At 38.5% G+C, this 12,328-nt stretch overlaps 1 protein-coding gene across 1 annotated transcript; it reads left to right on the top strand.

Annotated features, from left to right (window-relative positions):
* Nucleotides 1-5,548: 5,548 nt before the first annotated feature.
* LOC112171037 lies at nucleotides 5,549-5,989 on the top strand. Its single transcript, XM_024308280.1, has one exon. The coding sequence runs from the start codon at nucleotides 5,549-5,551 to the stop codon at nucleotides 5,987-5,989; it is 441 nt and encodes a 146-aa protein (XP_024164048.1).
* The last annotated feature ends 6,339 nt before the right edge of the window (nucleotides 5,990-12,328 follow it).

Raw genomic sequence — 12,328 nt, 5'->3', positions numbered from 1 at the left:
ATGGAAGAAATTACAGAAATTGCAGAAATGTAAAGTCAAGAAAAAATTGAAAAAGTACAACAGAGTAAAGTAATTGATGATAAAAAAGGATCTCCAAATGCACAAAAAGAGAAATCATTAAACAACAGAACAAACAAATTGAACAAACACCAGTTCAATATACAACAACGGCAAGCAAAAATAATTTATACCCAAAAGCAACCCAAACACTAAGGCTGAGAGAAAATTAATAAACGCTAACCACTTGCCCCTAACTCATAATTCATATGTATGATATATATTTCATCAATTCAATCAACATGTGGCACTATCCATCTTTGGATTCATAAGTTGGACCTTTTTCAATCAACTATGGTCAATTCAAGAAAAATAAAAACCTAAAACCCCCAAATAGTATTGAAAATTAAACCTGAATGAGGAATTATTTTAATCAACAAGCTGAAAAACCAACTAAAACACTCAAAACCCACATTTAAATCATAAAACAAAATCAAACTACAAGAAATAGCTAAATCATAATATAGTTAAAGCAACTGAGATATATGGAAGAGAAAGATTGAACCATATACCTACGTTGGGTTTTATTTGAAAAGATGAAAACGATTGAAATTGGATGATGACGATTGAAGGGGTACAGTGTAGTGGGTCAGTTGTCGCAGATAATCGATGGTGGTCACGGGCAATCGAAGGTGGTCACGGGCAATCAAAGGTGGTCGCTGGTGATAAGAGAATGGGTTCGCGGTGGAGCGATTAGGATGGTGGGAGGTGATCGAAGAGTATAGTATGTAAGAGAGAACTGGTGTAGAGAGTTCTATCGTTCAATTTGGGGTTTTTTTTTTTTTTTTTTTAAAGTTATATGATTTTAGGGGTTTTCAACGAGGAATGTGAATCTTTCCTTGTAAAATATTTTTAAATTGGCGCCATCTTAAGCCGCCAAAAATTTTGGCATAAAAAACAAAAGCGCCAAAGATTTTGTGATGAACTTAAAATTATTTGTGAGGAATTTTTGGCGTAAAATTTTGGCGCCAATTCTTGCTACATCATAACCAAGGAACAACAAAATTCCTCACTCAAAATGAGAATTTGCGAGGGATGTTTCCTCACACATTCTTAAACAAGCGACGACTATCTATTCCTCGCGAAATCCAACTTTCTGCAAGGAATTGTTAATCGTCGCAGATATTTTCCTCGCTTATGACATGATTTCTTGTAGTGCGGGCTACATCAGTTGGTACCAGAGCTTTAGTCGATCCATTCCAACAATCATGCCTGCTAGGAGAGGTGCTAAGGTTGGTGGAAGGGGCGGAGGAAACAAGTTGGATGATCTCTCTAATGTTTACACTAGAGAGGACATGGCAAAGTGGCAGCATCAATTTGAACAACAGGCCAAACATCATATTGATCAATTGTCCAAGCAAATAGCTGCTTTGTCTATGTCAAAAGGAAAGAAAAGAACAAAGAAACCTGAAGATGAGGTAGGAGAAGATGAGGAGGTCAGCATGGGTGATGACTAGTCTGATTCTTCTATTGATAGTGCAAAGGAAGAGAAGCATGATTCTGGACGTTGGGAAGCCAGAATGAGGACTGAAATTCCTGAGTTTTATGGAGGTATTCAACCAGAAGAGTTCTTAGATTGGTTAGGTGTTGTAGAGGAAATCTTTGATCTCAAAGAAGTGCCTGAGAAGAAGAGAGTTTCCTTGATTGCTACAAGGCTTAGGGGACATGCATCTGCATGGTGGCGACAGTTGAAGAAACAGTGTGTGCGATAGGGAAAGAAGAAGATTACTTCTTCAGACAAGATGAAGAAGCACATGCGAGCTGTTTTCCTACCTCCCAATCATACCCGATTAATCTATCAACAACTTCAAAACATGCGGCAGGGTTTACGTAATGTTACTGATTACTCAACTAAGTTTTATCAATTGGTGGCCCGTAATGACTTGTCTGAGACTGATGAGTAGTTGGTTGCTAGGTATATTGGGGGTTTGCGACCTCAGTTTCAAGATGTCTTCAACATGTTTGATCCTTGAACTGTTAGAGAGGCTCATGCTAGGGCCATTCGGTTAGAGAAGCAGATGGATATGAGGACAATTGGAGGCAATATGGGGTTTGTAAATGGAACTAATGCTCGAAACGGGGCCAGCTCCAGTGCTCCACCAAAAGTGGTAGCGTCTCATGTTCCACCCAGACCTGGTAATGGTGGACAACCTGCTAAGGTCATGTATTCATAAGAGGGAAGGCCCAGGATGAAGTGCTTTAATTGTGGGGAGCCAAGGCACAGAATGAGTTATTGTAAGAAGGATGGTAGGGTGAATAAAGGGTTGTTCATAGAGAATGATAATTCTCAGTATGAATTCACTCTAATTGAGGGAGATGCGGGTTATGATGAATCATATGAAGATCTTGTGGGTGAGGAAGTTGTGTATGGGGATGATGGTCCATTATTAGTAGTGCGCAGAGCTTGCCTAACACCTCGCAGGGTGGAGGGAGATGGTTGGCTTCGTACCAATATTTTTCAGTCTACCTGTGTAACGTCCCGAACCTAAATTTACCAGTTTACGAGTCTTTCGATGGGTAAACGATATTTAAATTTACTTTTTGGCTCTGTTTCAATATTTTAGGGGGCCCTAAAAGTTGACTTTTTATTCGGATCAAAATTTGAGAGAATATTATTCATGAAAGTTGTAAAGGACATTAAACCGAGCGCGTGCATATGTGGTACGGAAAAATCGGAGTTCATATGCGAAAGTTATAACCGAAAAGGTAAAGTTACTGTTCAAGGTAATTTTCTATAAATAGCCAAGTTGCTGTGGTAAGTTTCCATTTTTGGAAACCTACCGACTTTTCTCTGTCCTTCCCCCGACCCTTTCTTCCTCTTCGGTCTGGATTCTTCTTCCTTCGATTTCTCCCTTCTCCGGCCGACCCACGACTGAATTCGGGCACCGGCAAGCTCGCCTCCTCCTCCTTGTCACGCCTGTGGTAGTGTTTTGCGGTGGCTGGGCCGGAGGAGCTCGGAATCAGCCGCAAAGATTACTGTAGCCGAACAGAGGTTTCGTCGATTTCCGGTGATTCCGGCCACCAAACCGGCGTCGAAGGTACGGTTTTTGCCAAAGATCATGTTGCCCCTAGCCTTGAGCCACGATTTGCAGTGTGGAGGTCTAATCGAAGATTTGAAATTCTAGGTTACTATTCACAATTCGGGTTCAAACTTCTCCTTAATTGTTGAGGTACTTCTAGTCGTTTTTCTGGATTTGCTGTAGTTGTGAAAGATGCTTAGAATGTTGAGATGATGCTGTGGATGAAATTTGGTGGCCGGCGGCGCGTGGGGCCCACGCTCTGCCACTGTAGATGGCGTGTTGAGGCTCGTAGAGCAGGTTTTTAATTCTTGTTTTTAACCAATTAAATCCTATAAATATTGTAGAGCTTGTTTATGTGATTTTGGTGGACATTGGAGAAGTTTTGTATCGATTGTGAATTTTTCCGAATTTTAGAATTTCGGTTAACGATTTACGAGAATCCGACAGCCGGATTTCTCTTGGTTCTGCCCTGGGACCTTTAAATTAATGAATTGGTATTAATGGTGAAGTTTGGGTTAAATTGGAGAAGAAATGAAAATGTTGATTTATGAGAATAGGACATTGGAATCGTATTTAAATTCCGGATTGTTATTCACAAATTATAATTGTATACAGGGCGACGTGTCGAGCTACTGCTCGACGTAGGAAACCGGTAGCGTGGTCGCCTAAATAGTACTGTGAGTGGTCATTTATTTTAAATTAAATGTGCATGCAGTATATTATTATTTTCCGATTGAGGTTTAATTTATTATTTGATTTATTGAGTATTATGATTTTATGAGCTTGATTTCTTGAGATTTATTATGCTCAATGAGTTATGGGATTTTTAGTGGATTTCCTTCCCGAGGGCTTTCAATAGATTTTTCAAGCTATTTATTTATGAGTTATTGAGTTGGGAAACGATTTTTGGGAAGTGATTGATTAAGAAAATATTATGAGAATTATTGATTTCGAATATCGGTTTTTTATGAGAATTCACGAGTACGAATGTTTCATCGAATTTTTTAGCATGATTGAATTATCGAGATTTATTGAATTTTGAGCTCCGCATTTATCAGCCTTGAAGTTAGATTGAGATTTCTTTCCGAAAGCATTTATTGATTTACAGAGTATTTGATTTATGCTTTCGAGGATTTATTGAGATATTGAGGTTTGAGTTAGCGAGATAATCCTGAAATTATGCTTTCGATGAATTATTAATGATTTATTGAAGTAATATCAAGTTTCTTTCCGAAAGCAAGTAATTTGAAGAGGTTGTTTCCAGTTTATTGAGGAGGCTATCTTCGGCGCATGCGCATATTACCTAGTTGGCAGTCCCTTCTAGGTAATAGTCTGGTTGGCAGTCCCTGCCAGACTACATCCCGGTTGGCAGTCCCTTCCGATGCGTCACCTGGTTGGCAGTCCCTTCCAGATGACATGATGTAGTTAGTTGGCAGTCCCTTCTAACTACCTGTGGTTAGTTGGCAGTCCCTTCTATCCACCGCCTCCTAATTCGGTTGGTCGTCCCTTCCGATCCGTCATCTGGGTGGCAGTCCCCCCCTGATGGCATAAGATGACTAGACATCAGTCCTTTCTAGTCGTCAAACGAACCTCTTGAAAAGGATGTTTTAAAAAGGATTGAGGATGAGATTTTAAGAGATTGCAAGATGCTCTATTTTTACGTGATTAAGATTGCAACAAAGATGATGATTAAAAGTATTTCCAAGATTGTTACTGCATGCAAGGTTTTAGAGAATAACTTGGAAAAACATTAAGTTTTACTTATACATTCGAAATTACTTATTTTTCATCCACTCACTCTAACGGTTTCTAAATGTTTTCCCCTGGGCCCTTCGGTTTCAAATGCCCAGTTTGCAGGCAAGTTTAGCTTGAGGTCGAGCGTACATTGGGGTTGAGGCATAGTTGTCATAGCTTCCACATTACAAAAGTATCGGTCATTTATCTTATATTATATTCTTTTTGTACGCCTGTACATTAGATTGCTCTGATAACCCATGAGATTAATAATTTAAGTTCAGAATTGGTTTGTGAAATGGAAGATGTTGTGATTTTAGGGAGCATGGGGGCTCCAGAAGTTAAAGGGTGGATTATTTTAGAAGTGTAAATGTCTTTCTACAGGTTTTTGGATAGTCCACTATTAGAGGGAGTTCAGCCAAAATTTTGGTAGAATTTCTTCTAAGGTGGGCCCCGCAGGGCCACTTTGGATTTCAAGGTGAAATCCGGGGCGGGTCCTGTCAACTTGTATTGTTGGGGGAAAGATGTGTATGATGATTATTGACTCTGGTAGTTGTGAGAATGTGATATCAGAGGAGGCTGTAGCTAAATTAGGTTTGGAAACTCAAACTCATCCTTAACCATACAAGCTGTCTTGGCTTCAAAAAGGCAATGGGGTAACAGTTTCTAAGCATGTTTATTTTTCTTTCTCTATTGGCACTAACTACAAGGATAGAGTGTGGTGCGATGTTGTGGATATGGATGCTTGCCATATGTTGTTGGGGAGGCCTTGGCAGTTTGACAGGGGTGTCATGCATGATGGCAGGAAGAATACTTATAGCTTCATGTTTAATAACATTAAGATTACATTAGTGCCCACTAGAGAACAAGGTCTTAAACCCCAAGGGAAAAATGTGACTAATCTGTTGTCCATGAATAAATTTGTGGAAGAAGTAAAAGAAACTGGAATGATGTACTTGTTGCTGGGAAGATATTCTGAAGAAGAAGAAGCTAGTGTGCCTGAGCCGGTTCAAGAGGTGCTCAAGAAGTTTCAAGATGTCTTTCCTGAAGAGATGCCTACGAGGTTACCACCTGCTAGAGATATTCAGCACCAAATCGACTTAATATCGGGTGCCTCCTTACCTAATAGGCCTTATTATAGGATGAGTCCTATGGAGCATGAGGAGTTGAGAAGATAGGTAGAAGAGCTGCTTGAGAAGGGCCATATTACGGAAAGCTTGAGTCCTTGTCCAGTGCCTACTTTGCTCACTCCAACGAAGGATGGTTCATGGCGTACGTGCGTCGACAGTAGGGCCATCAACAAGAGTAGGTACGCTATCGGTTTCCTATTCCTCGTTTGGATGATTTACTTGATCAGTTGAGCGGGGCTAAAGTGGTCAGTAAACTTGATCTTAAGAGTGGGTATCATCAGATTAGGATCAAAGAGGGTGATAAGTGGAAGACCGTCTTTAAAACTCGTGAAGGATTGTATGAGGGGTTGGTGATGCCTTTTGGGCTTTCTAATGCCCCAAGTACTTTCATGAGAGCTATGAATCAACTGCTGCACCCCTTCATTGGTAAGTTCCTTGTGGTGTACTTCGATGACATACTTATTTATAGTGCTACACCAGAGTTGCATATGGAGCATTTAAGAGTGGTATTGGAAGTTTTGAGGAGGGAGAAGTTCTATGCAGGCCTAAAGAAGTGTTCATTCATGACTGACAGTATTTTATTTCTGGGATTTGTTGTGTCAAAAAAAGGAATTAGTGTTGATCAGTTGAAGGTAGAAGCCATAAAAAAAAACTGGCCTATACCTACAAATTTGCATGAGGTTCGGAGTGATGAAGCAACTACAACATGACTGACAGCAACCCTTCACGCTTTCATGGTCCCTTTTTACTAGAGATTTATTCCTAACTTTAGCACAATCATGGCTCCTATTACAAATTGCATGAGGGCAGGGAGGTTTAGTTGGAGTGATGAAGCAACTACAACATTTGAGTTGATTAAGCAGAAATTAACTACGGCTCTAGTTCTTATACTTCCAGATTTTAGCAAACCATTTGAACTCCATTATGATGCTTCTAAGGTGGGTATTGGGGCAGCATTGAGTCAGGTAGGAAGACCTGTGGCTTTTTATAGTGAGAAGCTTGGGGGAGCTAAACTTAACTATAGCACATATGATGTGGAGTTTTATGCAGTGGTGAAGGTTTGAAGCGTTGGAGTTCCTATTTAGCTTATAATGAATTTGTGTTATTATCTGATCATGATGCTCTCAAGCATATCAATGGTCAAGATAAGCTTTCTTCTAGGCATGCCAAATGGGCAGCATATCTTCAACAGTTCACCTTTTCGCTGAAGCACAAATCAGGAACTTTGAACAAAGTTGCGGATGCGCTCTTTAAGCAGGAACTAGCCTCCTTACCATGATGAAAACTTAGGTTTTGAATCTATTAAAGATCTTTTGGCCACTGATCCTTATTTCTCTACTATTGTAAAAGAGGTGGAAATAGGTATTAGGGGTGATTACTCTTTACATGAAGGGTTTCTCTTTAAAGGTAACCAATTGTGTATTCTGGATTGTAGCATGCATCCTAAAATCTTAAGGGAGTTACACGCTGAAGGGCATGTGGGGAGTATGATCCTAGGTCCCCAATTAAATTATCTCCCGTACTCGATTCTCAGAAGGTTAGCACTAAGGCAAAAGACTTTATGACACAATTGCTGGACATACATGAGTTGACAACGAACCATTTGAGGGAGTCGAGTGCTAAATACAAGGGGTGGCAGACAAGAAAAGACGACACCTAGAGTTTGACGTTGGTGATTTTGTATGGGCAATCCTCACCAAAGATCGATTTTCTGTTGGTGATTATAATAAATTGGCTTCAAGGAAGATTGGTCCTGTGGAGATTATTGAGAAGCTTAATCTTAATGTGACCCAGTCAGAAGTAACCTAGGTTTATAAACAATAAACCCTAAAAAGATAAATCTGGAGTCCACCAGAAAATTTGAGAAAAATCTCTCATTTTATTAAATTTGATATGATAAACTGATTCTAGTACAAAGCATAATGGTGCTTATATAGGCATCCAAAACCCTAAATCATAATCTATCAAGAAATCCTAAAGAATCCAAATTAAAAGGAAACTAAAACCTAATAATAAAAGAATCCTAAAACAATTTCAGAACTTAGCCTAAAAATATTAAATCCCGAATCGGATAATTAAAATGACATATTTTGGCTTAAATTTGTTAGGGCTCACTAAAGTGAGTCTTGAAGATCTCGTCGTTTCCATTTTGAAAAGGTATCATGAGTCTCAAATGGAGATTCTGGCCAAAAGTTGATCAAATCCGATTCACAATCCAACCTGACTTTTTGCACGAGTAATCCGAAAAGTTCAAAACTAAATTTTCTTAGATATTGCAGCGGCTAGTAACCTCATTATGCATGAATTACCTATTTTCCAATCACTCTTCTTGATTCCATGCCGCTTCTTTATTTTTCTAGTTTTCAGGCTAAACCAGGCCCATTCTCGTCCTACATCATAATGCATACAAGTTGAAGCTTCCAAGTCATATTCATACATCAGATACGTTTAATGTCAAACATCTCATTCCATATCACGGGGATAGTTTAGCAGATGAAGAGTTGAATTGGAGGGCTAATTCTTTCCAACCTGGGGAGGATGATGTAACATGATAGTTGCTGGTGGCAATAGCCTAACAGAGCTACGTTTTCTATATAATTTTATTTATTTATTTTCCTTTTCCTAGCTTTTTTTGGATTTTATCAATTAATAGTTGGTTTAGGGTTTGCAAACTATTTAAACCCCTTATTTGGTTGTAGTGGTCGGTTTTTCTGAATATTAATAAAATTGAGAACTTTCTCTCAACTAGCTCTATCAACTCAGCCATTCCATAGGAATCAACGAGGTATAGTCACTCTAAATCATTGGCTATTCTCACCTTGAGAATCAACAAGGTTTAGATTTTATCTCATTTTCTTTATTCATCATATTGGTTTTGTTCTGGTGACATAATTGGAAGTTGGGGTTTGAGGTTGTGAGTTGATTCCCATCACGGGATGCATCATCTTTGAAGGCTGGAGTGAAGAAGATCATTTCCGAATTCACTAATCACGACATTTAACGTTCTTGATGAAATGAGCACATCCACTGTTTGTAGTCTATCAAACAACTGCTAGTACCATCTTGTTTAAGAGAAAAGGTGTCTAGTGGAAACTTCAAGCGGCGTCCCCAACACGAATATCTAGCAACTTTACATAGTAATGGCGCACCCAGTTTGTTTAACAAATAAAGTTGTTCTAACAGTTCGAGAATTTTGTTTAACAACATCCTCTCCAAACCTTAGTCAACTGTTGATGGACAATAGGGTGCAATAGGTAAAAGCCAAAGAACTAAGAGTAGCAATGGTTGATGAAACTTCCTAGTTGACGTACTAATGATTGCGGGGATGAACTCATGCCCATTACCCCTGAAATACAGCCAGAGTAAGCCAAACTAACATTCTGATTGTCATTTAAGCACCCAAAGACCAACTTAATGGGCTCAACTAGACTTCCATTACCTTATGGAAATGTAAATGTTTCCAAAGAGGCAACTTCTTGTGTGACAGTCTTGTTTGCGTAACTTGCATTGTAAGTGCAATCATAGGTAAAAAAAAAAAAGTTTAACCGATCACTATTAAATTTAGGCTACATAAACTACTAATGGAGGACAGACCACCTTAAAAACAAAAGGTGCTGCATAATTTCATTAAGCTTACTGCTTCAAGAGTAGGAGAGAGTGTTGCCTGCTAACTTAAAAGTAAGGAGGTTCAAAACCAACGGGAGATGATCCTCTCTGGAGCAAGCTAATCACCTGAGCTTCCTAAGCTTTCTACCAGATGATGACTCCTCTTTTTATTTCTCTTCTCTTTTCCTTTCCTTTTTTTTTTTTTTTTTGGTTGGAACTGGAGAACTAAGCAAAGACAAATAGCCTTCTTAGTTCCAGATTTTATTGAACTAAAAAAGAATACAAGGGAGGGGAGACAAAGCCAACCTCCGAAAGCTAAAAGAAACTATACAAGCGAATTATCGAAAACGAAACTTTGGTAGACCTAAACGGTCACTATCACAGTGTGTCTGGATAAAGGGTGGAGCTAAGTTCCACCATATCAAACCACAGGACGTAGAACCATAAGTCGCTAAAGCATCTGCCACTTGATTACCCTCTCGAAATATATGCGAAGATTTGAAATGCATTTGAGAAATTCGGTGAAAACAATTACCCCATTCTATACGAAGCTTCCAAGGGACCAAATGAGGAGAGCGAATGAAATCAAGAACCATAGAGGAGTCCACTTCCAACCATATATGCTTCCAATCTCTTACCCAAGCAAGCTCAATTGCTTTAATCACTGCCATTACCTCCGCTGCGATTGAGCTTGGAATGTCAAGATTAGAGGCAAAAGCTCCAAGATAATTCCCTTTGTAATCACGAAAGATGGCACCGTAGCCTCCAAGCCCAGAATCTTGCCTCCATGCACCATCAGAATTAATTTTTATCCAACCCAATGGTGAAGGATGCCAAATAACCTCAACAATTTTAGGAGCACGGCGAGGCTTGCATTGAACTCCAAAACTCTTCAAAACCCGAAGATCCTTTAACTTATCTCTTTCTTCAGCTCTTCACTCTCACGACCCAAAATTGCTGCTTAGACCGTCGCAAAATCTTCAGCTGCAACAAGTTCACTGTCAATGCTTCGATTGGTTTTGGTGTAGGCGATTTCAAGTCTGAGATTCAAGATCCTTCCATTTGTTTAATTATTTTTGGTTGATTTTATCCCTTTTATCTGGGCTTGTTTTTCATCCCTCAAATTTAGGGATCTGTATTTTGGATTGATTCATGCTTTTCTAGGTCAATCGTTGATGGCTTACAATGAACAGGAATTGGAAAAGTGAACATTTCAATATTCTGTAGCCATTTTCTAGAGAGTACTCTAGAGAGGAAATGATCTTGGACACAATGAAACCAATTTGTGTTAGTTTGCGAACTTTTTTACTTCAGTTAAGAAATGAGTGGAGGATACATCTTTAATAATGATCATAAGTACTACTGAGGCTTATACTTGCAACGCGTTTCCAATGTCATGTAGTTTCTTGGTGGAATGAAGGCTAGAATGGAAGGATTTTCCAATGTTTGGTCTGAAAAATATTTCATAATATATTTAATTTCTTCATACTCCGAGCTTTTCCATCTCTTTGATCGAAGGTAATTTTTTACAGCTTGTTTTGTATACCCAACAACATCTCTTTCATCTGCTTACCCATAAACTCATACAAGTGACACCAATTCTAGAATCGTGTGCTAAGTCTATGTCAATGCCTTGAGAGTCTTATACTTTCTATTGCGAAGGTAGCATGTGGGAACATTCTTTGACCACAAGAGGATGATTGTGCTCTTTAACAAAATGTTTAACAAAAAACTTATTGTTCCCCTTATTCAATTTAATACAAAGTTTAGCACGACAACATGTTCTTGTCTTTGTTCAGGGTTTTCTAGTCATGCAATCCCTCTTATCTTTGGATCGAATACCTTCCTTACAACAAACAAATACTCTTGAAGTGAGTTCTTTTGTTCTTTTATTCTTACCACGACTCGTCCTTCTAATACTAAATCCAATACTAGCTAGACCCCTCTTTTCCGCCTCCATATCTATTGTAGAAGTCATAAGCTGCTTGTTCAGAATCAAACTCCATTCCTTTTCTAGGTTTCCAATCCAATTCCAAATCAGAATTCTCTACATTAATATATGTTGCACCTAATGAATTATCCATTTGCAACCAATACCATCCATGTACAGTAACGGCATCAATATGCAATTTACAATTACTAAATTAAAAAAGCACAACCAATTCAGAGAATAGAACTAATACAGTAAACCAATTGTCCCCTAGTGTCTCATACTTTTCACTTCACTAAGCAAGACATTTTTTTTTTAAGCCAAAGCTAACGCAACTATAGATACAAGAATAACAGTGCCTTGACACTTTGTTATGGTTTTATATTGATCAATATATCAAAGACGCTAGATACAAGAATAGATGAAACTTGAATGAAAATTACATTTTGAGTTTTTTTTTTTCCTATATTAATGAAGCAATCAATTCCTCTTGGTCAATAGCAAATACAAAATTCATAAACTCTAAAACACCCAATATGAAAAAGAGAATTATGTAAAGAAAACTCAAAATCAAAGGGTATTAATTACACTTGTCGCAATGGAATATAGGGGAAGGTGAGATAGAAGACTCAAAACACAATTTCTAAACTTTTAATTAGATCTCCCTACACGTATCCATTGAATTTACCTCCTTCAGTCGTCTATTAGGAGTGGCCAAGAACAAAAGAGGGAAATAGCAGGGGGAAACAAAACCAATAACGTGGCAAGATAAACTCAAATAAAAATAGACACCTAAATTTATTGTAGGACATTCAGATATAAATTAAGAAGAAGTATAAAAAATTACCCAA

This window comes from Rosa chinensis, chromosome 6 (genome assembly GCF_002994745.2).
Source record: "Rosa chinensis cultivar Old Blush chromosome 6, RchiOBHm-V2, whole genome shotgun sequence".
NCBI classification, from domain to species: Eukaryota; Viridiplantae; Streptophyta; class Magnoliopsida; order Rosales; family Rosaceae; genus Rosa; species Rosa chinensis.
Note: the sequence above shows the minus strand (reverse complement) of the source record. Positions and strands in the feature narration are given on the sequence as shown.

Coding starts and splice junctions, on each gene's coding strand:
- LOC112171037 (XM_024308280.1), top strand. CDS start 5,549: ATGGATGCTTGCCATATGTTGTTGGGGAGGCCTTGGCAGTTTGACAGG.